Genomic DNA, 26,352 nt, shown 5'->3' with positions numbered 1-26,352 from the left:
TTAAGGGCCGTTCGTATCGCGAGATGCTAAGGCAAGACACGAATGGCTTGTCAAAGCGTCATGTCGCCAACATTAATTGAGGATGCCTATACTTTGTTGAGGCCCTTAGTCCGAGTTGAGAAGCAGCGGCGGACGAACATCACTCTGCTAGACTGATTGGTGGTGACGTTCCTGATATCGGCTTCAGGCTGTCATAGACGGAGTTAACTCCGGTTACCTCCGTTGATATTGTACCGACATGCTCCACATGCACATGTACTTGAAATGCCACGGACGGTTTCTATGGCATTGGTTGGACCGTAAGTATTCGGGAGCACGCAGATGAAGTCGCGAGGTAGTTGGTGAATTTACATGTTGTGATGAGATTGCTGACGTATCAGCACTCTAATTCCGACGTCAACCTACGTATACACCATGATGAACGTCAAGTTCAAGCGCATCACAACCTTATCGTATCTATACTTCAATCAAAAAGAGAACAATGCGGTATCATATTTCAGGCATGCCGTGGAAAACGCAACCCGCCTACGTAGGCGACATATTCAAAAACACAAGCAAATTGCCAGTACTGCAACGCTCCCCTCATGCATACTGGCTTCCCCTACAATCAAATTAGTATACAAATGCTGATCCTGTTCTTCATTTTTGATACACCCCGACCCAACAAGAACAGCATGCCATATGGACAAAACCCACCGAACACAGAACATAAAGCGATAGAAACAGTCTACCAGGCATCCACGTCGAAACCCTCTTCCGAGAACTCGGTTGCCACGACTGTTCTTCGCGAGAATTGACGACCAGCGAGTGCCTTGATGGCCTTTTGGGCTGACTCTATATCCTGGTACTTGATGTAGATCTTGCCAACGCCGAGATTGACACGAGCTCCGGCAGGACGAGGAATCTTGGTCTCGAGGATCGTTCCGTACTTGCCGCACTCCTCTTCGATGTCTTCCTTGATTTCTGGACTGATGTTAGTGTCATGTCAAACTCATTGCTATCTGCTGGTGCTCACCTTCGTATTCCTCATCATTGAGGAGCTCATCCGAAGTCACCATGTTCATGAGGCAAACAACGCGGCTGTGTTCGCGGTTCTCTACGGCACTCGCTCCTGCCAACATGGAGATGGCACCAACTCCACCATCTAGACCAGTAGTCTGCTGAAGACCGACAGTCGCACGCGACACCTTGAGATTACCATCGCCGAGTGGAATGTCGTTCAGACCTTCAATGACAGCATCGATGATTTCGTTGTCAGCGTACTCGCAGAAAGCAATACCCTGTAGCACGTTAGCAAGCTGAAAAAGTCAGTTTAAATATATAACTTACGCGGTGTTGGTCAGTGCTCGTGTCCTTGACCAGGATGAAAGCCTTGAGTTTACCCATAGTCTCGACAAGCTCACGAATTTGCTCCTCCTCAATATATGTAGGAATGTTGACAATGCTGAGCTTGTTGGGACTATCCTTAACAACAGAGGACACTTCATCGCCAGGTGGGTATGCGTTCTCGTCGGCAGTAGGGGTGATGTAATCCTTGGGTCGGCGAATGGAGAGGCCTGCCCGATCGGGAGCGCCACCATCGTCGCGCATAGAGATGCCGTTCATAGCCAGAGCGAGGGTTGCGTCTTCGGGTGCCTTAAACTCCAGCGCAGCGTACTCCTTGCTCGTCGCGATGTGGGCAGACACACAGGGATCGGGTCCAGAGACAACATTAAGACCATTGAGCTGGGTGTTGAAGAATTCCATAATCTCCTGCGACGTGCAGCCTGAAGGTAGGTTGTGAACATAGAGACGCTTCGACTGCTTGGCGGCCGATGTGGCGAGAGCAGCAGCTGTGGCAGTTCCAGTCGAGGGCGAGATGAAGGCCGCCAGCTTGGACGGGTCCATGGGCGCAGCGCGGGGAGCTCCAGGCAGAGGGAACATGCCCGATAGCTTGGCCTGCTCAGCCGTGATGTTCTCGTAGCCGGCGGGCTTGATGTCCCATTGTGTCATGCGACGCTGGCGCTCCAGAATGTTGGTGAAGCTGGCGAGGTCCGGAGTAGCTTCTCGCGGCTTGGTGTATGGAGGAGAGTCTTCCTTGGGCTGGCGCGCCCTATCACGCCCACCGCCAAAGCCTCCGTCGCGTCCACCTCGGCCACCCCTTCGCTCATCACCAAACCTGTCGCCGCCCCTCTCGTTACGGTCTCTGTCCCGGCGATGTCCACGGTCGTCGTCTCCACGGTCGCGGTCTCCTCCGCGGTCTCCTCGGGGTCGGTCGCGCCTAGAGTAAGAGTCTCCCCATCCGCCCCGTTCTCCGCCACGCTCACCCCGGTCATCCCGCCTCTCGCGACGGGCATATGTATCTTCGCGCTCGCGCTCACGGTAGTCGCGGCTGGACGAGTACGTGTCTACTTCATAGTCACGGCGGGAGCCTCCGCCATGGCGCGGGGAGCGAGAACGGCGCCGGCGCCTATCACCACGATCACCACGATCACCGCGATCACGGTGGTCATCTCTCGAAGACTGTGCTGTTAGTATTTGTGTGCCAGTGGCGCGCCGGGGATGTGGACTCACGTAGTTGCGGGATCCAGCTGATCGACCGCCGTCTGCTTATGTTAGTATTTTACATCTTTGGAACTGTACACCAGTCAGTACGTGTACTGGTCTAGCCGGCTTACCTCGGGAGTAACTATCGCCGTTCATGGTGGTAGTGTTGATGGGAGCTATCGCGGTGGTAACGTACAGCCGCGTGAGATTCTGCAGGCGAACACAAGGACACGGCGGCAGAAGTTGCAATTAGCAGAGCTGAATCAGGCGATGGTGAATGGATCAAGCCCGCAATGGTCCGGACTGTGGGACGCGATGCTTTCTGCGATGGTTGCGTCTGCGGTCGCGGAAAAGGTGCGAGAGAGAAAGTCGGGGCTGTCCTAGCGCGCCCTTGGCACCACCCGCCCCTGTCGCCGGGACTGCTCCCAGACCCCCGTCACTAATTAAGGGACATGCTACTGGATGTATACAGAGAGGAACATTCACTCTCCTAACTACATCACATCCACACAACAGATCCACCATGGCATTGCGCGCCGCAGAATGGCACAAGCTGCCTACAAGTCTCACCGAGCTATGTATTGACACTACCTTGCGCTGCGGACAGTCTTTCCGGTACGATGCTCTACATGGTCGCATCTTGGTCGCCATCACTGCTAATATACCCCCTCAGGTGGCGCAAGTCTGCTGAAGGCGAATGGTCAGCAGCCCTCCATGGTCGCATCCTCTCTCTCCGCCAGGATCCCCAATATCTACATTACCGAGTCACATACCCATCCATTACCACCACACTACCCACGCCACCTCTGTCCAATGCGCCTTCCGTCGCCCCCGAAGAAGACGACACGCTTGCCCTTGTCAACCATTACTTCAACCTCTCGCCAAACCTCGGCCACCTATATGACCAATGGGCAGCCTCAGATGCCAACTTCAGAAAGCGAGCGCCCAAATTCACAGGAATACGCATACTGCGACAAGATGCCTGGGAGGCCCTCATTGGCTTCATATGCAGTAGCAACAACAACATCAGCCGCATATCCGGCATGGTACACAACCTCTGCCTGCACTATGGACCCCTGATCGGACATATCGACGAGGTTCCCTATCATGACTTTCCCACGCCCGTCGCCCTCTCTGGTCCAGACGTTGAGGCCCATCTCATGAAGCTTGGCTTTGGATACAGGGCAAAGTACATCGCCAAGACTGCGCGCATCGTATCAGAGGACAAGGGTTTAAAGTGGCTCGAAGATCTAAGCAACCCCGAATATCCTCAATTTGGCGTTGAAGAGAAGCCAGCTGGCGATATGCTTGAAGGTGGTCGAGAGGGGTACAGAAAGGCACACGAAGAGCTGCTCGCACTTCATGGTGTAGGCCCCAAAGTTGCAGATTGTGTGTGTCTCTTTGGTCTCGGGTGGTCTGAGTCTGTACCTGTCGATACCCATGTCTGGCAGATTGCGCAGCGTGACTATCGCTTCGGCAAAGGCAAGCACAGCAGCTTGACAGCAGCAACATATGTTGCCATAGGCAATTTGTTTCGTAAACTATGGGGGAAGGAAGCAGGCTGGGCGCATTCTGTATTATTTACGGCGGATCTCAAGGCATTTTCGGAACGAGTGATTGCCAAAGTAGAGGTGAAAGAAGAGGAGGTTGTGATTAAAAAGGAGGATGAAGAGACTGTGATGGAAACTGCAGTGAAGGAGGTAACAAAACGGAAGCGCATCAAGAAGGAGCCGCTACTAGACGAGGGGCCAATTGTGCAAGTGAAGCAGGAGCCTACGCGAAGGAGTAAGCGACAACGCGTCTAGGCAATATATTCTATTAGACACTCCACTCATCACCTCTTCTCTGCGAACATTCAACTCACAGCCCCTTGTGCCAAGTACAATCGGCTTAAATATAGAAACATCCCCATACTTAGACAGTGGTATTATAAGTCACTCCTCGTTAGGCCACACCCGCTTGACGATCAATTAACCTTTCCACAGTAACACGGCTGCGCAAAGACGGCGCGGCACTCTTCAAAACTGGGATGATGATCTCGGCGAAAGATTGCACATTCAGGTACTCCTGAAGTTCGGATGCAAATGTCCTAGAGGTGTGGGGGCCAAGTGTTACTACACACGGCTAGCGTCATTTCACTTGCATGGCCATCACAGCCTCGGATTCGTCTCACTCATTAGCGAATATGATCCTCTGGACGCCACAGTTTACTACTGTCCAATTCGCCCGGCGCAAAGCCCATATCCGGCATCTTTTGTCGAAAGTATCCAACAACTGCGGCAAAGCCATGTGGCATCCCGCAGGAAAGGTTTCAGGGCACTATGCACCCCACCTTTCTAGCTGAACTGTTTCCCCCTTTGACATCCAAAGATGCTGTACGTTATAACACAAGCAATTACCGGAGACTTCTGTCGCCTTTGGAGGCAGCCATAGCCATGGAAGGTCTTTCAGTGGCGGCAAACGGTAAGCTATAACCAAACTCGCTACTTGTCTTATTGCAAGATATTGACAAGCCTTAGGCCTAGCTGTAGTCTCGATTGCTGTTCAGCTCACCGAGTCATTCATAAAGCTATACAAATTCTGGAATTCCGTTGAAGATGCACCACAAGACATTGCAGCCATCAATGAGGATCTCCAGTACCTTATTTCAGTATTCCAAAGGATCCAATCCACAAAGGGTTCAGTTGGGGAGTGCGTAGCCGAGGGAATGCAGCATTGCTGGAGTAAAGTTCTTGTGCGTTACTTTTCATTCTAAACTTACTGTGTTCTAAGAATCCAGGAACTCAACACCATTGTGGCAGGTTTTGATGAAGGGTTTCAGTCCTCATCGCGCAAGAGACGGAGATGGGCTGCTTTCAAAGTCGCCAGTCATAGTAAGCATATTCAAAAGTTTCGCGACTCACTAAGTGAGACAAAATCGACTTTGACTCTTGCGCTTGTACATCAATGGTGTGCTTCTGATTGCCTCCCTATAACGGTGCCACACGATGATACTAACTTTTCAAAAGTGCGGTACAAGCTCAGTCATATACTTCAACTGCCCCCATATACACGACGCTGTTCCTTGACTCCCAGCACTGCTTAGACCGCCCTGGATCAAAGACAAACCTGCTACCAGAACGACCCGCAGCCAAAAGAGCAATCGTTAGTCGTCAACAAACTCCTCCACCAACATACGTGGAACAGAATATCTTCCACAGAAACCTAGTTAGGGAATACAAAACAACAAAAGCTATACGGAAGGATTTTGAGGAGATGATCTCAAAACAACCCATGACCACACTGAACCTACCGGGACTTATGCTACATGCGATTGAGCAGATTGCAGTCGCCAAATTCGAATCAAACTCGCTTGAAGTCTTTGCTCAGGACGGATACTCGGTAGACTGCAACGGAATGCTTCGAGCGCGGACCTTTGTCTATTCAGACAATTTGCGATACCGTGTCAGCCACCAAGCGACAGGTTTCCGAACTGCTTTTGGCTGTTTATGGATACGCAAGACCAGGCTTCATCTTCCGAGAAAGGCGCACAATAAAGATGAGGAGACAAAATGTGTTACGTCTTACATATTCTACCCCAATACCTGGATCCAGTGGTTAGGTGTCCGCAGCGGATTCGAAGCGATCATGGCTTCTGCTGGTCGAAATTGGTTGTACAACTGTAAACTAACTGTGACTCGCGCCGTTCCAGACGACGCGCTAATCTTTGACCTTTGTCGAGATGGCCAGACTCGAGCTGTCGAGATTCTCTTGAGCAAGGGACTTGGTAGCGTGGTTGATACCAGTCCTAGTGGGTGGAAGCCTTTACATGTAAGTTGCTTGTGCCATATAACCCGTCCGGTCCGGCGCCTCGTCCATTTACTAATACTTGTTGCAGTTTGCAGCGGCAGGCGGCCATGTTAACCTATGCGCTATGTTAATCGAAGCAGGTGCCGATAAATCGGCATTGGCTTACGAGGGACCAAGCTCTGCCATACTGTGAGATATCTTTACCATCCTCAAGGACAGATGACACTGACTTTTATAGCTCTCCCATTACTCTGTTTGTCGCCTCTGCTCAGGACATGCATGCCGAAGTCAAGATCTCAATGTTGAGACTGTTTTCCGATTGTATCGAGCTGACGGATGCGAAGAGCGACGGCTGGACAGTACACGAGTGGCTAAAAAGAACGTATGCACTGGAAAACGTGCCCATCTCGCAGAACAGTATCACATGGCTCCTTCGTTGCACAGCAACAGAAGAATATGTCCAACTCAGTTCAAACACAATATGGTGTGGCTTACAGCACGCCGTACGAACAGTGCTTTCTCACACGCGACATGGCCGCTTTCTGGACAGTATTCTGAATCTCTCACACGACGAATATAAAGTAGCTGGACAGGAGAGGATAGACGCTATAGGAGTATTGCTTGCTTTCAGAGTCTGTGGCAGAGTACTATTACCAATGGTAGCCAACGCAGGATCCTTCTGCCAGATGCCAGGCTTCGACTGGGTTCACGACGATTTGAGTCACAGGGAGTACTTGCAGACTCTTCCCGTCATGTATACTGCATGGTGTAACATGATACTCGACTATACCGAGAATCTGGAACGCTATCTCAGAGAAGAGCTCGAATACTGCCAGCAGCAACTGGGCATCACAAAAGCCGATTTTCTTGATATCGATTCACACCACTATCGTAGCACAACGTGTGACGCACGACACAAACGCCATGTTTGCACTTGGTGCGCAGACGACTACACTCACCTTCCTGGCGCACTCGCATCCCCCATCCGCACCGCTGTCGCCGAGTGCATCGAGACCAACCACCGCTACGGCTGCGTCTGCAACAAAGCAGACATGCTGATTGCCGCAGCCAGGCTAACAGAATTACCGGAGTACACTGGTACATACTGCTTTGCAGGCAATGACGACGACACACCCGACGACCAATTCTACGACGCAGAGTCCTACCTCTTCCCCAATGACCTCCTCCCAGACCAGCACAGCGTCTTGGCCGATGTAGCGCTCTTGCTGTATCGCTCGCATGGCAGGGTCTGGCTCGGTGATTACACTGCAGACGAAGTCCTCTGCGCCCCTTGTCTTCTGCACCGAGAACGTTACACAGACAAAGACGGCTCGATTGCTGACTTTTTGCCCAGACCACATCATTTTGATGGGCTGAGGCTGAAATCTATAGCCAATGCGTAGTAAAGATCCGACAACCCGGTTTTTCTTTTCTTCTTCTCCAGTAATACAGTTTCTGTAGGCAAAACTCGACCGCTATTACCATTTTCGAGATGCAAATAGCTGGTTGTATTAGAGAGAAGCGAGAGAGAACTGCCTTCTTCAAGCCCCGATTGGGATAACGACTAGTCGGCACGGCTTTTGAATATCAGCATACACCCCGATAAGACAACACGCGTTTTCCGGAATGCTTCCGGTACCATGGGTATCATGTTTCGTGGACACATACGCCGCGAGACGACCAAGGTAATCGAATCCATGGTCGTTATCAAACAACGAGCTTCTCGTCTGCCCAAGGTAGATACGGAAAATGCAAAAGAAATGACAGAAACTTGGTGCTTGTGATGGAAATGAGTAATAATACCACTAGCATCTTTCTAAGATCCGGTTGATCTAACGATGAGCCAGGTGAACGAGCTGTCTGGATTAGGTCGCTATGTTATCCCCTGGAGATGGTCGAGTACGGTAGAAAGCGCGTAAAATGAACAGACAAAGCATCCAGCGATGAGGAACTTCGCTGGATTAAAAGTGCATTGGGGAAAGATTGCACAAAGAGTTCTAGAAGAAAGATTCATGTATGAAAAAAAAAGCTGAGATACCAGTCGTAACTCTGTGAACGCAACCCCAATCAAAAAACCCTAAAACACTTACTTGCCATTATTTCCTCACACGTAAAAGAAAACCCCTCTAAATCCCCAAAACCGACTTCATCACAACCCCCAACTTCTCCCTCGCCTCCTCCTCACTCCCCAACGGCTTTTTCGCGCGCCACGCAACCGTGCGATCCGGTCTCACCAACACGGCACCCTTCTCCTCCACACCACGCACCTCATGCCACCGGAACAACGCATCGCCATAGTCCTGGCCAAACCCAATACTCGCAACCGCAATCTCGACGCCCGTCTCCTTAGCCACCTGTTCCGCAGCCGCGCCCCACACAGCCTTACCCCCGACTCCTGTGAGGAGAGTAAACCGGTTATGTCCGACGACATCTCTCGTTGAGACGAGCGGGAGTCGCGGACCCGGTTCAGTCTGGCGTGGCGCAAGCCACGCATGCGGGACACGCCAGCCGGGATACGTACTCGTGTACAGCTTGGTGGAGCGATCGGATACATTAGTCGGCCAGTCCGGGTCTTCGGTTTCATCGGCCGTGTACACAGCAGAGGACTTGTACCACTGGTTCATCATAGCACCGATGCAGTGCCGTTCATCCGCGAGATCGCGGATAGCCTTTCGGAAGCGGTCGCGGGCGGCCTCGCCTTCCGGCGAGTCCTGGCGCAGTAACTCGTCCATTTCGGCGCGGCGGTCCACGCCGATTTCATTGAGGAAGCCGAATTGGCCGTAGAAGCCAAAGTTTAGGCGCCCGTTTTCGTTGGTGCGCTGGACTACGTATTCGCCGGCGGGTTGGCGCTCGTCGTTGTATGTTTTTAGGAGCGATTTATTGGCTTTGCCTTGGAGGACGTAGGCCATTTTCCAGGCCATGTTGTACGAGTCTTCCATGCAAGTGCTGATGCCGAGGCCGCCAAAGGGCGGGTGGCGGTGCACAGAGTTGCCTAAGGCGTGCACATTGCCCGAGGGAGAGGAGTAGTGCTTAGCGTACACTTCGTCGAAATTCCAGGTGCTGATCTCTTTGACCTTGTACTCGATGGTGTCATCGCCGACGAGTTCCTTCATGCGGGCCAAGATCTGCTCCTCGGTTGCCTCGAGTTTCTTGTACGTGGGGTGCGGGAACAGCGAAATCACCCAGTCGTTCCAGGGCTTGATAAAGTGCGCGATTCCTAGCACGCCATAGTCGGGTTGTGGCTTGTCTGGACGATCGAGGTAGTGGAGTAGACCGCGATTGTGCTCAGTAAGGTGCTTCAGGTCAGCTTCAACCCACACACTGATGACGAAGCCATTGCCTGGGCCGTGGACCATGGGGAGATCGAGCTGGCGTGCTACGGTACTGTCGGGTCCATCTGCACCTGCAAGTTGCTTGGAACGGACAGTGGTGATTTCACCTGTAGCAGTATTTTCAAGTGTGCTTATCACAATACCCTTTTCTGCATCTTCGGTAAAGCTGACCAGTCTCGTGTTCCAACGTGTTGGGAAACCATGTTTTTCAGAATGTTCGAGCAACAAGGGCTCAAGATCGGACTGGCAGAGACACAGAGTCTTGGATGGACTTGCATCGAAATAATCACCCTGCATTAGTTGTTCCCGTAATTAGCACTCAGCCCTCTCAAGATCCACGTGCAATGAATGGAGGCCTTACATGTCGATGGGGATCGTTGCCAAACACATGGGCTCTGTAGATTTCCTCACCAACAAGCGTCTTGCAGAAACGAGTATAGGTCGAGTACTCTGAGACGGGCCAAGCAACTTTTTGCGCCTTTGCCTCAACGCCAATTTCTCGAAGACATTCTGTGGAACAGTCGTCAGCGCCTACCGTATTCTTACCCGAGAACGGCTTAAGGAAGCGAATCCTACGTACCAAGGCCAGCCATGTTCACGTAATTGGCACGCGGGCGCGGCGACGGGCCAGGCTCAGCGTCGATCTGCAACCCTGTGATCCCTTCCATGTGGTAACTCCAGTCAGCATGCTTTTTGCGCAATGTTGCATAAGACGGAAGTATGTCAGATGGCACGCCTTACCGTGAGATCCGAGGAAGCTGCCTAAAGAGGCACCTGTAGGTCCCGCGCCAACAATGAGGACATCGACGTCAAGTGTCTGAGATTCCGTGCTGCCGTAGTCGCCCATTGTGATGGTTTTTTTTCTGGGCAAAAAAAAACAGTGCAAGGGTTGGATAGGATTTGCTATAATCAGACAAAGAATGGTTACGTGTGTCTATATCCAACAAGTGGGCTGAGCTGGCTGACGACTTCTGACTAAAGTTACAGCATGTCAATGGCTTTCTTTTTATCTCTACTCTAATATCACGAAGGATTCATGGTACCTCGTGCAAACCGTTCATCTGTCCCGAAAATGCTGAAATGCCACGTTGGTAACGAGGCTGAATTTCTTCCGAACATGCTGGGCCAAAATCCTCCGGTTAGGTGGCTGTGAGGCGAAAGGGTTCACTCGACAGGAGGTGTATGAGCCGAAGATGGGTTTTGATCGGGACTATTTGCTAGGGGTCAGATGTTTCGCTTTAGAGATCGGCCCCCAATTCAAGGCGGAAGGAATGGTCGGAACAAAGGGCTGCCGCGTGGAGAACAGATTTCGGGTACATGACGCGGGGCAAACCCCCAAGTTGCTGCACTATCGGTTGATCATTGGTGTGTAAGAGTAATAGGTGCATCTACGCGTCTCCAAAACCTGTTGAGGTATCATTAGGCGAGATGCATAGCGATTACGCTGCTGATGTTGTAGTCAGCTAGCGTCCCGGTCACGTGATCAAATCCCGCGAGCATGTCATCAAAGTAGGGAGCGTCAGGAGCCGCAATAGGCCCAGGGCGATGTTCCCGCAAACAGGATCCCTGTTCGATAAATTGGGGGAAAAAGTGGGTGTAGGTTCCCTGCGGGCCGAAACGGAAATGGAAAGGAGGCTAAGATTTTCACATGTGCCAAGACGGCGGAGCCCTTGCCAATGACCTCCGATGATCTTATCCTGAGCACCTTACGCTAGCATCCAGTTCCGCTTGTGGTGACAACGACGCGCCGGATATGTACTGTATACCAGGACGTACAGAAATTATATGCAACATGTACAGGGGTGTCATCACCTACGTGCTTACGCATACACATACGAGAGGGTGTAGTGGCTGCTTTAATTATTTTTACATACCATGCCTTGAAGTAGCTATTCTGCTTCTTTTCAAACCGTATTACTATATTGCAACTTTACAAACATGGATCTCAGCCAGCTAGACACACTCTGTTCCGAACTCGCCCTTACTGCTAAGAGACTCAAAGCACTGTGCGATAGCAACAGCCAGGGCAGCATTGCCGTTACAAAGGAGCCCACAATCGACGTCTTGGTTCCTCCAGCTAGAGTAGAAAACCTAGAGTATGAAATCGCCTTGGCGCATAGTAGCCTCAGCGGAATCTCCTCTCGCTTGGAAACACTTTTGGCTGGTCCTGCGAGCTTCATACAATCCCTAGCCACACAGGTATGTCAGTGTACCTCGCTCTGTCAACAAGATGTATCTTGTCCTCTTGACACCAATCAGCTAAGCCTGTAATTTGCGACAGAATCAGCTTTTGGCCTGTCTAAAATGGATGGGCGAGTATCAAATCATCGCCTATATACCATTAGATGACACCATCTCACTCGAGGAGCTTGCGAATCTAGCCGATGTGCCGGAGCATACGCTCAGCCGAGTTGTGAGGATGACTGCTACTGCAGGTTTTCTGTATGAGCCTCAGTACGGACATGTTGCACATACGTCTCTGTCGTTATCATTTACGACCGAGTTATCATATTTCGACGCTGCCATGTTTTTGGCAAACAAAGTGGCCCCGGCATCCCTCGATCTTACCTCTTTCGCAAGCGAGCACGATGGCAGCGCAACCAGCCTACAATCATCACGACTGTTGGACTTTGTATCCCAGGAACCACAAACGAACCGACAATGGCAGGCCTACCGTCAGAGCATGGGCAGCATGAGCAACCAGCTTGCATATTTGCCAAATCTACTTAATTGGCGTAGCCTAGGAGACGCGTGCGTTGTCGATGTGAGTGACCAAAGAACCAAGTTGAGTTGCTATTGTGACTAGTCTTTGCTGACAGAATACGACTGTGACAGATATGTGACAACGACACAAGCCTGGCGCGGGACCTGGCCCAGACTGCTCCAGCCCTTCGATTGACGGTACAGACGTATGATGTTATACCCACGGACGCGGGTCTCTCTGGGGTTGGTAACGGCGACAAGGATTTGATCACCAGCGAACGCATCATAATACAACGGAGAAAACCGACCGCAGTGCAACCGGTAAAAGACGCAGCAGTGTATCTTCTACATCCTTCTTTTTGCGCAGCGAACACACGTGGTTACACGGCCGACGATCTTATCGCAATGGAGCTCAAGGCACATTTCGGTATTCTCCGAGCCAATCCAATGGCCTTGTTGATTCTGGCACCGGCAATGTTGCCTGAACCAGGATCAGTAGCCATCAATGTTGAGACCCGAGTACGGCTTCTCGACTTCACGGACATGCACCTCACCGGCAACGGGGCCATTGAGGTGTCTGAACTTTACGAACTTACAGAAAGCATATCTGACGCACGCGGGAAATTAGTGGTCAAGAACCGCGTTCGGTCCGCCGACGGGGCTACTATTGCGTTAGTGGTCAAATATCAATCTTGTGAGGGCGCTGAGCTCATCTAACAAACTTTACCGAGTTAATGTACATACTACTTTTTTTTTGAAACTCTACAGTAGAAATGTATCCACAATGTAATCAAGTACCAATGAACTGTGCCATCCGCGTCCATGTGCCATAACAAATGGTCATATCGAGGAATATTCAAGTGGGGCGTTAGATTGTCGCTGTCGCATCCCCATGTCTAGTTTAAAGTGAGAAGTTATGCGACGTTTCCCCATGTCGTGACTACAAGCATTGTAGCGGAATTTTTAGCTTGTTCAAGCAATCTGGGTTATCCTGGTAAAAGGCAAAGCGACATCAAGGCAAGCTTAGCTCGACTGGCACTGGTAGGCATCTTCTGGAGTTCGGCAGGCTCCGTTGAGTTTCTGCCAGTTGGAAAGGATTTTCAACGGAAATGATGCAATCAGATGCCGATTAAATTCAGAACTCGCATATTGCGAATATCCTGCTTCTCACAAGGATTCCGTCACGCCCTTTGGCAACTAGAGTTGCGGGTATCCCCACACTGCGTGCTCCGAAAAGGATCCGATACGAGAAGAACGGAGTGACCCGGGGCTTTCCCGCGGAGCAAACGGCCTCGAAACATGGCCACGGCCGAATGTTGGTTAGCTCGCAAATATACATCCCGAATCGCGACGTAGGATGACATAAGATACGGTCCGATTTGTACTACTTACTGGGTAGGGGTTCACATCGGAGCCTCCGCACCTCAGTATGTGTTCTATTGCATCAATGGCGTTGATGTAATCTTCCGTGGGGAGACGATGTAAGGTGCACGTGGCTGATGTGACGTACCATGCCTCCCACGGGGGGGGTTTTCACGGTCCAATGTGCTGGTACACGGTAGGATGAGGCAGCTTTCGGGACCCGAGTACAGAGCTTCGGTTATTCCGGACCATATCGTAAGGGGGACCTGATCGGGGAAGAATGGAGGCATGGGATATAAACGGCAGCTGTTTGATCAACTCATGATACAATTGACACACCAAGTCTCGTTACGAGTCGTCAAATCGTTCCACTTTGAGAAAATGGCGGCCAACGGGCATCGCGACAAAGGCCTCCCGCCAAGCAAGTATCTGTGTCTGACCATTCTCGGCTACCGCAAGCCAGGGTTAAGCGAGGAGGACTATCGCCGCCACATGATAGAAGTATCCGCTCCGCTCACCAAGGATCTCATGGCGAAGCACGGAATCAAGCGTTGGACCGTCATCCACAATCCGCAAGAAACGCGGGAGCTCATGAGTGAGCTGTATGACGCACAGATGGCAAACGTGGCCGACTACGACTGCTTCAGCCAAGTCGTGTTTGAGAGCGTGGGGGACTACAAGAGGCTGCGAGAGGATCCATGGTACAAGAGCCGTCTATTTGGGGATCACGAGAAGTTTGCCGATACTAGTCGTAGCCAGTAAGTTTGCTGATGAGCAGTAACCTAAGGCGGAATGCGACTCATGGTTAATGGTTTGTAGGATGACGATTGGGTGGATTGAGGAGTGGGTTCACAATGGCCAAATTCGGGAGAGTATGGACGCGCCATGGCCATCGCTGCAGGGCTAACGCTTTCGGCACAGCCAATCAATTGGCGGGTTTATAGTGTAATTTGTCGACTAGTAGCTAGATTTTGCCGTGTCTGGCTAGCATATCGAATGTTTTGATGACGGGTGGCATGATTTGCTGTTACCCAAGGATGTTCTTGGCCCTTGGTACGTGAAATTGTAGTAATCTTGTATGACAGTGAATGTAAGAATGCCGTAATACGGAAGATGACGCAACAGCTGTGCCAAGGTCACCATAGTACTACACACGCATAGTAGTGGGTTCTACTCTGGTGAGGCGGAAAACTACCCTGTCGGCATTGATGAGGGATGGCCCACTGGGATCCGCTCTGGTACGGTGAGGCTGAAAGTTGGAACAAGGAAGGACAAAGGGCGAACGGTGGGAAGGGAAGGATAGGTGACTAAGGCTGGTGTGCATGAGGCTAATCCCGAGAAAGCGGCCACTAGAAGGATTACCCCGCGATGTTTCCGAGACGACGGGGCAACTCACTCACTACTACGACGGCCTAGGCATACGTAGGGGTCCAAGGCAAAGGATCCAGCATGGCCGGGGTCCAAAAAGAGCGAGGATGCACAATTGCAAACAGGCTTGGGAACATGTCGGGTGGGTCCGCGGGCATGTTGGCGGTGGTACTCTGGGGCGTTCTCGACACGTGCAGGGCGATGGCTGAGTGCTAGGAGCGTCTTCGGCAGTATACGAGGTTACCTTGGTGGGTAGGCCAATCAATGCCCTGGCGGTATCCTGGATGTGCAGGGCCCGATGAGTGGGATTTATCAGGGACGTGGGCAACATGCATACAGAGAGGTATGTTTTGCGGTCCGCTAGCCACTGGCGACGAGGGGACCCGGCCGCTGAAGGGCGTCAGGCCTGCGAGGCTGGCGATTTCATGCACGATCCCAGGAACCATATAGCCGCACGATCGATGATTTGGGCGCAATCGAGGCAACAGTGACACAAGGCCGTCGCCAGCGCTGTGCACGAGCCGTGATAGGCGTTGGCTTCCCGGGCGGCGCCTGTGTGGGATTATCATCTTGGAGCAGCCTGGAAGAGGCCATGATGGATACTAAAGGTGTGCACACCGTCCTGGCCGTCTAGGTACATACACATATGCCGAATGCCATCTACACTTCCAGAGGGCAGAGAAGCAGTGTTGAGATTGAGAGATGTCGACCACCACCACCATCACCGCCGCCTCGCCGACCACGGCCGGTGGTTCGCGCCCTGCTGCTGCCCGCCCCAACGGCAGCCTTAAGGTGCGCGACTGCTGCCAGGCCTGTGCCAAATCAAAAGTCCGTTGCACAAAGGAACGCCCGTCATGCTCTCGCTGTGAGAGTAAAGGCATCGAGTGCCGGTACTTGCACTGCAAGCGTCCAGGACGGGTGCCAGGGAGTAGTGCACGTCGTGCAGCCTCGCTCTCGACCGACCAAACCAAGAGCCGGGCAGCCGGGACAGCAGATGCAGGCTATACCCTCGACCATGGAAATTCTCCGTCGCCCTCGCCACACGCCAGCACCACAACAGACCATGGTACCGCCTCGCTACTCCTATCGCCTGCATCTTCGACGACACTCCCGGCCGGGCGGGCACAATGCAGCACCGGTGCCCACCACCGCGTCGACTCGTTCCAGACGCACATGGATGCATCCGACGCCCTGCCCCCAGACTTCTTCCCACCCTTCAATCTCGACAATAGTAGCTCGGCTAATGGCATATGGGACGACTGTCTCGACACGCTCGCCGCTATCGATGCGCCCATGTATACCGATCTCATGGACTGGGACTCCTCTGCTGCGCCCATGGCGACAGGCCTACCGCTCGACTCTACCTTGGGCCTGGATATGCTAGACGGCAGCACTGGCTCTCAATCGCCGTTTGACCTCTTGGTTCCATCAACTAGCAACTTTTCCACCGAATCAAGCTCGCGCGCGTCTTCTTCGGGATCGTTGATGTCGTCGGCATCTTCAATGCCACCATTGTTTTCGTCAGCATCGTCATCAGAATCATCATTATCATCGTCATCGTCGTCGTCGTCATCGTCAAGGCACCCAAGTCTACCGAGAGACGTTGTTGCGCTAACAGCCCTACCCGGCGGCCAGTCATGCAGCCAGCCGGCGCATCCAGAAGCAGTAAACTCGACCGTCTTAAAAGCGGATAAGGGGATTAACTGTAACTGTCTGCACAAGGCACTTGATTTGTTCAAAACCATCACTCAAAACCCCTGCTCGGACCCATCTGTGGTGTCCGGGAACCCCCTGACTCAGCTCATCCTGGCCAAAAACAAGCAAACGATTCAGGCCATGCTTGCTCTGGTCAACTGCAACAACTGCCGCGACGACAAGCTGCTCATTGTTGTCGCGCTGCTCATCACGATGAAGATGCTGTCATGGTACGCTTCTGCTGCTGCGCTGACGGGTGGGCCTGGGGTTGGCACTAGCAACGCCATGGACGGTGTCCCCATGACTAGCGGGCACGGAAGCCCCGTATTAGCCACACCAACGGCAACGGGCCGCCACCAGCCTTGTCATCGACAAGCCAAGCAGCAAGTCTTGCGCGAACTGCATTCTGTACAACGGTTGATAACTTCACTCTCGGCCAGACTAAAGGGTCTCAACCCTCACCCTGCTGACTCACTCCCTGCGCAAAGTGAACTAGAGCGCAGTTATTATGGCCGCAGGCGCACGATGCCCACGACGCTCTTTCGGCCAAATGCCATGGATCCGGCACTCATGCCTCTCTCAGCCCGTACGCTCGAGGCGGTCGAAGTTGACGCCCGTAGTAGTCTCGGCTTTCTATCCGCAGCCGTGAGGAATGCGCTCAAGGAGAGTTGAGTCGGTGGTATCGCCTGCTTCATCACTTCCGCATCAAATGCGGTTTAATGCGTCGTCTCGGTTTTTCTATCTTTTTGTTTTCCTTTGTATACCTTGTTTGCTAGATTATACCACATTTCCTGTTTTTTTGATGGGATATGATACGCATTCTCTTTCCATGCATACCCTCGTTGGATCTGTACCGGGTTGTGATTCTAGGATACGACGCAGCAGGTAGTGGCATAAAGAAGTTTTGATTGGCACGGCATGCACCTACATAGGTTGTAGGGCGGATGGCGCAGGGCATGGGCGCGGCGCTGCAAGACGTTTATATTCATCGGTCTCTATGGCCAGTTACCCACTCGTGCATAGTAGATAGAGTCATAGACACGACTGTCATGGTGGCGGTGAGGTACGTTTCATGCACATGTGCGGCACAGATAGCAAGCCCACACCACCGACTGCGATGCTTTGCGTCAAATGTAGATAGATACATGTCAAAAGGCAATTTCACCCTGAATCAAGGCACTGTGTGGTGTTGTGCAAACGATAGAGGCTTGGCTGGCGTGCTGCAAGCTGCTGGTGCGTGCTCGCTTCTGGGCAATGATCGGCAGCGCTCGTGGCGGGCTCGGTGTCCACGGGCCCCGTGGCCATGATCGTCACCACCTCCCACTCTCCCATTACGTCCAAGGCCCACCGCCAAACCCTGTCCATTTGCCGTGCCGTCATGTTGTAAACGCTTGTTAGTGCCCGACAATCACATGCGTTAGGCTTCCCTCGGCGCCCGCGGTGTCCACGTTCCATGTACCAGCTCGTGTGTACGCTGCCGCATTGGTTGGATTACCACTGCAGCATTGCAGCCTCATGCCCTGGCATTTTCCACATGTATCCGATCTCCAGATTGGTGATCCTTTCTCACCATCGAGAAGCTCGATACACTCAACCCCGAAACAGTTTGCTATAATATATGTCTCGAGCAACATGTCCAAGGCGTCCATTGCTAATTCGTACCACCTGCTCTTTGTCATACCGACCTGCTTGTTACTTGCATTGTTGTCCGACTATAGTTTTTCACCATGGACAGCCAGGGCAGACCAGCCCCTGTCCCGGGAGAACTTGCTGGCAGCGATGTAAACGTATCCACTCAGTCCTCTATACCCCCTTCGCCCACCGAAAAACACCAACAAAACGAAGTCAAAGATTTGGAAGACGGTGCAGACCAGAGTTCAACAAACACTCAGGTTGAGCAATGGAGGCTGGCCAAAGATCTCAAATACTTTGACATCAACAACCAAGCCAGCAGCCGCAAGCTAGGCGTCACATGGAAGAACCTCAGTGTCAGCGTAGTTCCTGCCGACGAACGATTCAAGGAGAACATTCTCAGTCAGTTCAATATTCTCCAGCTCGTCAAGGACTTTCGCGCAAAACCAGCTCTGAAGCCCATTCTCGAGTCCAGCTCTGGATGTGTCCGTCCTGGAGAGATGCTTCTGGTTTTGGGGCGCCCAGGCTCTGGATGCACAACTTTGCTCAAAATGCTAGCCAACAAGCGTAATGGGTATGTACCACACAGCTGAACCTCCCCCTACAAAAGCTGATCATATCCTCCCAGATATGCCCAAGTAGATGGCGAAGTTTATTATGGATCTCTCGACGCTGAACAAGCTAAGCAATACTCTGGTAGTATTGTTATCAACAACGAGGAGGAACTGTTCTACCCAACACTCACTGTTGGCGAGACCATGGATTTTGCCACTCGTCTGAACATGCCTGCCAACTTCGAAGGAAATGGATCCAGCCGCACCGAGGCCCGACGCAACTTTAAGCAATTCCTCCTCAATTCAATGGGCATTGCACACACAGAGGGTACAAAGGTCGGTGACGCATACGTGCGAGGTGTTTCTGGTGGCGAGAGGAAGCGAGTCTCTATCATTGAAACTCTCGCAACACGTGGCAGTGTTGTATGTTGGGACAACTCAACACGAGGCCTGGATGCCTCCACTGCTCTCGAGTATGTCCGTGCACTGCGATGCCTGACAGACACCATGGGCATGTCCACCATTGTCACTCTGTACCAAGCTGGCAACGGCATCTACGATCTGTTTGACAAGGTCCTCGTCCTCGATCAGGGCAAGCAGATCTACTATGGTTCCCGCGAGGAGGCTCGGCCTTTAATGGAGAGCCTTGGGTTCGTCTGTGGAGATGGAGCAAACATCGCCGATTATCTCACTGGTGTCACCGTGCCCAGCGAACGACAAATCAAGCCTGGTTTTGAAACCACCTTTCCTCGAAAGAACACCGACATACGATATGCCTATGAGCAGTCGACCATCAAGGCCAAGATGGATCAAGAACTCGATTATCCCTTTACGGAAGAGGCCAAGGCTACCACAGAGGCATTCGTCAAATCCGTCTTAGCAGAGAAATCTGGACAACTTCCAAAGTCATCACCCATGACAGTATCGTTCCCCGATCAAGTCAAGGCTTGCGTAGTCCGCCAATACCAAGTCCTATGGAGAGACAAACCGAGTCTGATCATGAGACAAGCGACCAATATCATTCAAGCTTTGATTTCTGGATCGCTCTTCTATAATGCACCAGACAACACTGCTGGCTTGTTCCTCAAGTCCGGCGCTCTGTTCCTGTCTCTTCTATTCAATGCTCTCTTCACCCTTTCAGAGGTTAACGACTCGTTCGTTGGTCGTCCCATCTTGGCGAAGCAGAAGAATTTTGCATTCTTCAACCCAGCTGCTTTTTGCATTGCACAAGTCGCCGCCGATATTCCGATTTTGATCTTTCAGACAGCTTCTTTTGTCTTGATCGTGTACTGGATGACCGCATTGAAGGAAACTGCGGCAGCGTTCTTCACCAACTGGTTTGTCGTCTACGTCGTCACTTTGGCCATGACTGCCATGATGAGGACGATTGGTGCAGGTTTCCCCTCGTTCAACTCTGCATCCAAGGTTTCGGGCTTCGCCATCACCGCGACAATTGTCTACATGGGTGCGTAATAGCGACATTTTTGACCAAGAACATTCACTGATTTGTACAGGATACGAAATACCAAAGCCTGACATGCACCCATGGTTTGTCTGGGTCTACTGGATCAATCCTTTGGCATATGGATTCGAGGCTGTCATGGCAAATGAGTATGATGGAACCACCATCCCATGCGTCTACGACAGTCTCATCCCGAACTATCTGCCTCAATATCAGGATCCAAGCGCACAATCCTGTGCAGGTATCCGCGGTGCGCGACGTGGCGCAACTTCGCTGAGCGGACAAGAATACCTAGACAGTCTGTCCTACTCTCCATCCAATATCTGGCGTAATGTGGGGATCCTCTTCGCATGGTGGCTTCTTTTCATTGCCTGCACAATCATCTTCACGCTTCGATGGAACGACACCTCCAGCTCGAGCACTGCCTACATCCCACGCGAAAAGCAAAAGTACGTCCAAAGACTTCGCGCATCTCAGACTCAGGATGAGGAATCTCTGCAAGCCGAAAAGATCACGCCCAACAACGACACGCTTGGTACTACAGATGGGGCAAATGACAAGCTAGGCACTAGTCTTATTCGCAACACCTCAATCTTTACCTGGCGCAACTTAACCTACACCGTCAAGACCCCCTCAGGTGATCGCACTCTTCTCAACAATGTTCATGGTTATGTCAAACCTGGTATGCTTGGTGCCCTCATGGGATCCTCTGGCGCTGGCAAAACGACACTACTGGATGTTCTTGCCCAACGAAAGACGGCTGGAACAATTAAAGGTGAAATATTGGTTGACGGTCGACCCCTGCCAGTTTCTTTCCAACGATCTGCTGGGTACTGCGAACAACTCGACGTTCATGATGCTTACTCTACTGTACGAGAGGCTCTTGAATTCTCAGCCCTACTCCGTCAAAGCCGCGATACCCCTATTGAGGAGAAGCTCGCATACGTGGATACTATTATTGATCTGCTTGAACTACACGACCTTGAGAATACGCTTATTGGAACAGTGGGTGCGGGACTTTCGGTCGAGCAACGCAAGCGTGTCACTATCGGAGTTGAGCTTGTCTCTAAGCCGTCTATTCTCATCTTCCTCGACGAGCCGACGTCTGGTCTAGATGGCCAGGCAGCTTTCAACACTGTTCGCTTCCTGAGAAAACTTGCCGACGTCGGTCAAGCAGTCCTAGTCACTATCCACCAGCCCTCGGCCTTGCTCTTCGCCCAATTCGATGTTCTCCTTCTCCTCGCCAGCGGTGGCAAGACCGTCTACTTTGGCGAGATTGGCGACAATGCCGACAAGATCAAAGAGTACTTTGGCCGCTACGGTGCGCCCTGCCCCCGCGGCGCCAACCCAGCAGAACACATGATCGACGTCGTGAGCGGCTACCACCCCAGCGGCAAAGACTGGCACGAAGTCTGGCTCAACTCGCCCGAATCCGCAGCCCTCAATACGCACCTCGACGAAATCATCTCCGACGCCGCGAGCAAAGAACCCGGCACCAAAGACGACGGCTACGAATTCGCCACAACCTTCTGGACACAAACCAAACTCGTCACGAACCGCATGAACGTCAGCTTCTTCCGTGACACAGCCTACTTCAACAACAAGCTCCTCCTCCACGGCGGCGTCGCCTTCTTCATCGGCTTCACCTTTTGGCAAATCGGGCCCTCAGTAGGCGACCAAAAATACATCCTCTTCTCCATCTTCCAATACATCTTCGTTGCGCCCGGCGTAATCGCCCAGCTCCAACCCATCTTCCTCGAGCGCCGCGACGTCTACGAAACACGCGAGAAGAAATCCAAAATGTACTCCTGGCAAGCTTTTGTCACTGCACTCATCGTCTCCGAGATGCCGTATCTCGTCATCTGCGCAGTACTGTATTATCTGGTTTTCTACTTCGCCTCGGGCCTGCCCACCGACCCCAGCAGCGCGGGTGCAGTCTTCTTCGTCTTCCTCATCTACCAATTCATCTACACGGGCTTCGGCCAATTCGTCGCCGCCTACGCCCCCAACGCCGTCTTCGCCTCGCTCGTCAACCCGCTCTTACTCGCCGTCCTGTGCTGCTTCTGCGGCGTCCTCATCCCTTACGATAATATACAAGAGTTCTGGCGCTACTGGATTTACTACCTTGATCCGTTCAAGTACTTGATTGGCTCGCTGCTTGTGTTTACGGATTGGGACTGGAAGATTGAGTGTAAGGAGAGTGAGTTTGCGATTTTCAGTCCACCCGCTGGTCAGGGCAATCAGACCTGTGGGGAGTACCTGGAGGCGTGGCTCCAAGGCCCCGGCAGACGCACGAATTTGGTTAACCCGGATGCGACAGCGGATTGTCGCGTTTGTCAGTATACGTGGGGCAGGGATTACCTTGCTACTGTTAATTTGACAGAGAAGTATTTTGGGTGGAGGGATGCTGGCATTTGTGTTATTTTTTCGTTGAGCGGGTATGCGCTTGTTTATTTGCTTATGAAGTTGAGAACGAAGGCGAGTAAGAAGGCGGAGCAGTAGAGGTATCTGTTGGTGGGTGGTGCATGATTGGCGAGAGGCGTGGTATACGACTTGAATGTTTTTTCTTTTCTCGCTTGCTACTGCGGCATTTGCAGGCGTTTTTTTTTCTCAATTTGAAAGATACAGATGTTTAATACCAATTTTCATAGATTAGGATAAAAGATATGCAACTTTTATGCTTTAGATTTCAAGCAATTAATGGTGCGAACGGTGATTGTGAGAAAAGCAGGGGTGTTGATGAACTTCGTGCTGTGTGATTGGATTTTGATGGACGAAAAGATAAGATTGGATATTGCCACGAGAGCTACGTACTTGATTTTTTCGTGTGCGATAGAGAAGATAAAGATCCATCTTGTAGGTTTACTGGGAAATTGGTTGTTGGTTGAGGGACGGTCAACTAGAAACCTGTTGTGTTACATTGTCGAGTACTCTTTTTTCTCTGTAATTCAAGACTGTATGATGGTACTCGGCATAATTCAATCGCATCACCTGCGCTGGCAGCACAATCTTGCACTGATGAAAATTTGTTGCAAGACAGACTTGAGAAGGCAGTGATTCCATATCTAGCTTCACCACTAAATCACTCGCAGCGATGAAAATCTAACAAGGAAAAAAAAACCATACATTCTAAATCTAACAATAGCTTCTCATCTCCATCAAAATACCGCTCTACTTCTACTCCCTTATGCCGCACCACCATCCAGCGTAAGAACTTTCCCATTAACCCACTCGCCCTCTTTACTAACCAAAAACCCAACTACATTCGCCACATCCTGCGGAAACCCATTCCTATGCAACGGCGACGCATGCGCCGCCATCTGCTGGCGCTGCTCCGCCGTATACTCCAGCCCATTCGGAATATAATGATGCGAAACCTCATGAAACATATCCGTCACCGTACCCCCCGGCGCAACCGCATTAACCGTAATTTTCTTATCACCACAGTCCTTGGAGAAGATGCGTACAAACGAGTCGACAGCGCCCTTGGACCCGGAGTACAGCGAGTGCTTGGGCACGCTGAAGTCGCGGGAGGTGTTGGAGGAAGTGAGGATGATGCGACCGCCCTCGGTCAAATGGCGATACGCCTCGCGGGCCACGAAGAACTGGCCGCGCGTGTTGAGGCTGAAGACGCGGTCGAATTCTTCTTCTGTGACATCCTTCAAGTGTCCGAAGCTTACGACTCCCGAATTACTGACGGCGATGTCGACGTGGCCAAAGTGCGCGACGGCTTCGTCGAAGAGGCGGACAATGTCTGCGACTTGGCGTATGTCGGCTTTGATGGCGATGGCGTCGCTACCCAGCGCTTTGATCTCTGAGACTACTTTTTCCGCGTCTTTGGTCGAGTTGGCGTAGTTGACGACGACTTTGGCACCCAGGCGCCCCAGATGCGTGGCTACGGCTGCGCCGATGCCGCGGCCGGAGCCGGTGACGAGGGCGACTTTGCCGTCGAGGCGGCCGGGGATGTAGGTCGAGGGTGTGCTTTCTACGTGTGGCATTTTGAAGATGAGGCTGGTTGAAAAGGGGGAGGGCTAGAGGTAGAGAGTGGATCTGGGGATTAAAATGCTGTTGAATGATGTGTGGTTGTGAAATGGTAGAGTTTATGTATCCCTTAAGTGCTGTTGTAGGAATGATACAGACCGTAGATAGACTCTGAGGCGGTCTATTGTGTATACTTTCCAGCCTTGCTTACTTGCAGCATACCGCAGCAAAGGTATGTACACGAGATCACCATTAGGCCGATATCTGATGTTAAGGTTTGGAGGGTTGTGGTTGTTGGGTGTGGTTGTTCCAGGGCCTCGGGGTTCATGCGTCGGTACGGAACGATGGGTTTCTCCCGATCGGGGGGTCGTCGGAACGAGCCAAGTCGCTTTGTTCAAGGCTCAATACCAGGGCTATCCTAGATCGGATTATGATCTCGAAGTCGGCTAAGCGCTAGATGGTAATAATGTTCCATAGAAGAACTGTGATTTGGCCTTGACAACCACTTCGATTCGGAAAAGCAGTATGCGCTGCAATTCCAGAGATCTATGTGCCGGTGATCGGCACGCCTGTTGGTAGTATTCTCTCGGTGGATCTTTTCAGCCAATGAACCCGGCATGATGTCTGCACTCTTCATACAACTTCCAAAATCATTTCTATTAAATGCCATCGAGAATGGATAATATGGAGTTGAGCCAGTCAATCTCCAAAGCAACTACTAGAATAAGTGGAGCGGCTCTCTCCTCAGCTTAATTCAAACGTACAATTCATATCCTCCCAAAATGGTGGCGTATGCAGTTCTCGGTGCCACTGGCAATTGCGGCACTGCCCTCCTCGAGCTTCTCATCAAGAATACCAATGCCAAAGTCAAAGCCTACTGCCGCAACAAAGACAAGCTCTTCAGACTAGTCCCTGAAGCCGCAAACAACCCCAGGGTCGAAGTCTATACTGGCAGCATTCTAGACGCCGATCTGCTCGGCAAGGCAATGTACGGTTGCAAAGCTGTCTTTCTTACAGCTACCACCAACGACAACGTGCCTGGATGCCACATCAGCCAAGACCTTGCGCACACCGTTATCAAAGGGCTAGAAAAGATAAAGTCTGAAGGAAGCCAGGCTACACCGATGCCAAGGCTGGTATTGCTGTCCTCCGCTACCATTGATCCTTGGATCAGCCGAAAGAACCCTTGGGTCAATGCCATTGTTCGTCGATCTGCATGGCACGTGTACCGGGACTTGGAGCTTGCTGAAGAGTTCCTCCGAAAGCATGAAGACTGGGTCAAGTGCGTTTATATCAAGCCAGGAGGTCTGTCGGTGGATGTGCAGAGGGGTCACAGGCTCACTTTGGACGACGAAGAATCGTTTGTTTCATACCTTGATATTGCGGCTGGTATGATTGAAACGGCGGAGGATGACGAGGGCAAGTGGGATAATAAGAATGTTGGCGTGGTGAATGCGGGTGGCAAGGCCAAGTTCCCCAAGGGCACGCCAAAGTGCATCATCTGCGGATTACTGTCGTACTATTTTCCTTTCTTGTACCCTTATTTGCCATCTGGTACGGGGCCTGCGTAGTTATACCATGTTGCTTTAGGTTTTCTTGTAGCGTATGTCTGGCTATCAATAGTGTGAATAATGGATACCAAATTGAAATTGAATTTTGGGATCATGCTCATGTGCGTTTTTTGCGACATAGAAAAACAAGTTTCAAATTTTTGTCTCGCAGATATCATGTAGAACACCGAGTGACACGCAATTACATCAAGGCTGTCTTTAAATATCAACCCTAACTACTTCGCAAACAATTGAAATACACCTATAGTAGGGAAAAAATTGAAGTTAAGAGATTTTTTCTTTAGTCAGATTTACACATTTTCGAGATTTCTACATGTTGATTGCAGTCCGTCCCTATCAACCCATGACTTTACTTCTGCACACACAATGTTCGATGC

General features: G+C 51.6%; 10 protein-coding genes across 10 annotated transcripts; 7 read left to right on the top strand and 3 right to left on the bottom strand.

Annotated features, from left to right (window-relative positions):
- Window positions 1-330: 330 nt before the first annotated feature.
- COCSADRAFT_200575 (uncharacterized protein) lies at window positions 331-2,866 on the bottom strand. The gene is made up of 5 exons (XM_007703041.1): window positions 2,658-2,866; window positions 2,554-2,585; window positions 1,330-2,502; window positions 1,016-1,280; window positions 331-963 (listed from the first exon to the last, which is right to left on the bottom strand). The coding sequence occupies exons 1-5, from the start codon at window positions 2,680-2,682 to the stop codon at window positions 728-730; spliced, it is 1,731 nt and encodes a 576-aa protein (XP_007701231.1). The 5' UTR covers window positions 2,683-2,866; the 3' UTR covers window positions 331-727.
- Window positions 2,867-2,977: 111 nt separating this feature from the next.
- COCSADRAFT_37822 (uncharacterized protein) lies at window positions 2,978-4,467 on the top strand. Its single transcript, XM_007702815.1, has 2 exons — window positions 2,978-3,141; window positions 3,200-4,467. Exons 1-2 carry the CDS (start codon window positions 3,050-3,052, stop codon window positions 4,329-4,331), a joined length of 1,224 nt encoding a protein of 407 aa, XP_007701005.1. The 5' UTR covers window positions 2,978-3,049; the 3' UTR covers window positions 4,332-4,467.
- A 389-nt stretch (window positions 4,468-4,856) lies between these two features.
- On the top strand, window positions 4,857-8,053 carry COCSADRAFT_335610 (uncharacterized protein). Its single transcript, XM_007703040.1, has 6 exons — window positions 4,857-4,989; window positions 5,046-5,260; window positions 5,306-5,475; window positions 5,535-6,336; window positions 6,404-6,504; window positions 6,554-8,053. Exons 1-6 carry the CDS (start codon window positions 4,962-4,964, stop codon window positions 7,716-7,718), a joined length of 2,481 nt encoding a protein of 826 aa, XP_007701230.1. The 5' UTR covers window positions 4,857-4,961; the 3' UTR covers window positions 7,719-8,053.
- Window positions 8,054-8,091: 38 nt separating this feature from the next.
- On the bottom strand, window positions 8,092-10,615 carry COCSADRAFT_37818 (uncharacterized protein). The gene is made up of 5 exons (XM_007702814.1): window positions 10,389-10,615; window positions 10,228-10,308; window positions 10,009-10,157; window positions 8,163-9,938; window positions 8,092-8,108 (listed from the first exon to the last, which is right to left on the bottom strand). Exons 1-4 carry the CDS (start codon window positions 10,492-10,494, stop codon window positions 8,442-8,444), a joined length of 1,833 nt encoding a protein of 610 aa, XP_007701004.1. The 5' UTR covers window positions 10,495-10,615; the 3' UTR covers window positions 8,092-8,108; window positions 8,163-8,441.
- Window positions 10,616-11,585: 970 nt separating this feature from the next.
- On the top strand, window positions 11,586-13,149 carry COCSADRAFT_144892 (uncharacterized protein; the record flags this gene model as incomplete). Its single annotated transcript, XM_007703039.1, has 3 exons — window positions 11,586-11,846; window positions 11,929-12,411; window positions 12,483-13,149. 3 exons carry the CDS (start codon window positions 11,586-11,588, stop codon window positions 13,065-13,067), a joined length of 1,329 nt encoding a protein of 442 aa, XP_007701229.1. The 3' UTR covers window positions 13,068-13,149.
- Window positions 13,150-14,047: 898 nt separating this feature from the next.
- On the top strand, window positions 14,048-14,675 carry COCSADRAFT_37816 (uncharacterized protein). Its single transcript, XM_007702813.1, has 2 exons — window positions 14,048-14,470; window positions 14,532-14,675. The coding sequence occupies exons 1-2, from the start codon at window positions 14,094-14,096 to the stop codon at window positions 14,617-14,619; spliced, it is 465 nt and encodes a 154-aa protein (XP_007701003.1). The 5' UTR covers window positions 14,048-14,093; the 3' UTR covers window positions 14,620-14,675.
- Window positions 14,676-15,738: 1,063 nt separating this feature from the next.
- On the top strand, window positions 15,739-17,888 carry COCSADRAFT_37814 (uncharacterized protein). Its single transcript, XM_007702812.1, has one exon. It carries the CDS (start codon window positions 15,783-15,785, stop codon window positions 17,445-17,447), a length of 1,665 nt encoding a protein of 554 aa, XP_007701002.1. The 5' UTR covers window positions 15,739-15,782; the 3' UTR covers window positions 17,448-17,888.
- A 473-nt stretch (window positions 17,889-18,361) lies between these two features.
- Window positions 18,362-23,094, top strand: COCSADRAFT_37813 (uncharacterized protein). Its single transcript, XM_007702811.1, has 3 exons — window positions 18,362-18,981; window positions 19,036-20,426; window positions 20,476-23,094. Exons 1-3 carry the CDS (start codon window positions 18,503-18,505, stop codon window positions 22,923-22,925), a joined length of 4,320 nt encoding a protein of 1,439 aa, XP_007701001.1. The 5' UTR covers window positions 18,362-18,502; the 3' UTR covers window positions 22,926-23,094.
- Window positions 23,095-23,472: 378 nt separating this feature from the next.
- On the bottom strand, window positions 23,473-24,686 carry COCSADRAFT_37812 (uncharacterized protein). Its single transcript, XM_007702810.1, has one exon. The coding sequence runs from the start codon at window positions 24,419-24,421 to the stop codon at window positions 23,609-23,611; it is 813 nt and encodes a 270-aa protein (XP_007701000.1). The 5' UTR covers window positions 24,422-24,686; the 3' UTR covers window positions 23,473-23,608.
- A 418-nt stretch (window positions 24,687-25,104) lies between these two features.
- COCSADRAFT_37811 (uncharacterized protein) lies at window positions 25,105-26,126 on the top strand. Its single transcript, XM_007702809.1, has one exon. It carries the CDS (start codon window positions 25,187-25,189, stop codon window positions 25,973-25,975), a length of 789 nt encoding a protein of 262 aa, XP_007700999.1. The 5' UTR covers window positions 25,105-25,186; the 3' UTR covers window positions 25,976-26,126.
- The last annotated feature ends 226 nt before the right edge of the window (window positions 26,127-26,352 follow it).

The sequence above is a fragment of the Bipolaris sorokiniana genome, assembly GCF_000338995.1.
Source record: "Bipolaris sorokiniana ND90Pr unplaced genomic scaffold COCSAscaffold_9, whole genome shotgun sequence".
Lineage (NCBI taxonomy): Eukaryota > Fungi > Ascomycota > Dothideomycetes > Pleosporales > Pleosporaceae > Bipolaris > Bipolaris sorokiniana.
This window is presented reverse-complemented; position numbering and strand designations above follow the sequence as displayed.

What these genes read in the sequence shown, in the direction of transcription:
- COCSADRAFT_200575 (XM_007703041.1), bottom strand. Translation starts at nt 2,682, where the DNA reads ATGAACGGCGATAGTTACTCCCGAG. An exon ending in CGGCGATAGTTACTCCCGAG is followed by an intron (nt 2,586 to 2,657) that starts GTAAGCCGGCTA and finishes TAACATAAGCAG; the next exon opens with ACGGCGGTCGATCAGCTGGA. An exon ending in CAATGATGAGGAATACGAAG is followed by an intron (nt 964 to 1,015) that starts GTGAGCACCAGC and finishes ACATCAGTCCAG; the next exon opens with AAATCAAGGAAGACATCGAA.
- COCSADRAFT_37822 (XM_007702815.1), top strand. Translation starts at nt 3,050, where the DNA reads ATGGCATTGCGCGCCGCAGAATGGCACAAGCTGCCTACAAGTCTCACC. An exon ending in CGCTGCGGACAGTCTTTCCG is followed by an intron (nt 3,142 to 3,199) that starts GTACGATGCTCT and finishes ATACCCCCTCAG; the next exon opens with GTGGCGCAAGTCTGCTGAAG.
- COCSADRAFT_335610 (XM_007703040.1), top strand. Translation starts at nt 4,962, where the DNA reads ATGGAAGGTCTTTCAGTGGCGGCAAACG. An exon ending in TCTTTCAGTGGCGGCAAACG is followed by an intron (nt 4,990 to 5,045) that starts GTAAGCTATAAC and finishes GACAAGCCTTAG; the next exon opens with GCCTAGCTGTAGTCTCGATT. An exon ending in ATTGCTGGAGTAAAGTTCTT is followed by an intron (nt 5,261 to 5,305) that starts GTGCGTTACTTT and finishes CTAAGAATCCAG; the next exon opens with GAACTCAACACCATTGTGGC.
- COCSADRAFT_37818 (XM_007702814.1), bottom strand. Translation starts at nt 10,494, where the DNA reads ATGGGCGACTACGGCAGCACGGAATCTCAGACACTTGACGTCGATGTC. An exon ending in CAGCTTCCTCGGATCTCACG is followed by an intron (nt 10,309 to 10,388) that starts GTAAGGCGTGCC and finishes ACCACATGGAAG; the next exon opens with GGATCACAGGGTTGCAGATC. An exon ending in GCAACGATCCCCATCGACAT is followed by an intron (nt 9,939 to 10,008) that starts GTAAGGCCTCCA and finishes CAACTAATGCAG; the next exon opens with GGTGATTATTTCGATGCAAG.
- COCSADRAFT_37816 (XM_007702813.1), top strand. Translation starts at nt 14,094, where the DNA reads ATGGCGGCCAACGGGCATCGCGACAAAGGCCTCCCGCCAAGCAAGTAT. An exon ending in GCCGATACTAGTCGTAGCCA is followed by an intron (nt 14,471 to 14,531) that starts GTAAGTTTGCTG and finishes AATGGTTTGTAG; the next exon opens with GATGACGATTGGGTGGATTG.
- COCSADRAFT_37814 (XM_007702812.1), top strand. Translation starts at nt 15,783, where the DNA reads ATGTCGACCACCACCACCATCACCGCCGCCTCGCCGACCACGGCCGGT.
- COCSADRAFT_37813 (XM_007702811.1), top strand. Translation starts at nt 18,503, where the DNA reads ATGGACAGCCAGGGCAGACCAGCCCCTGTCCCGGGAGAACTTGCTGGC. An exon ending in CTAGCCAACAAGCGTAATGG is followed by an intron (nt 18,982 to 19,035) that starts GTATGTACCACA and finishes ATATCCTCCCAG; the next exon opens with ATATGCCCAAGTAGATGGCG. An exon ending in CGCGACAATTGTCTACATGG is followed by an intron (nt 20,427 to 20,475) that starts GTGCGTAATAGC and finishes TGATTTGTACAG; the next exon opens with GATACGAAATACCAAAGCCT.
- COCSADRAFT_37812 (XM_007702810.1), bottom strand. Translation starts at nt 24,421, where the DNA reads ATGCCACACGTAGAAAGCACACCCTCGACCTACATCCCCGGCCGCCTC.
- COCSADRAFT_37811 (XM_007702809.1), top strand. Translation starts at nt 25,187, where the DNA reads ATGGTGGCGTATGCAGTTCTCGGTGCCACTGGCAATTGCGGCACTGCC.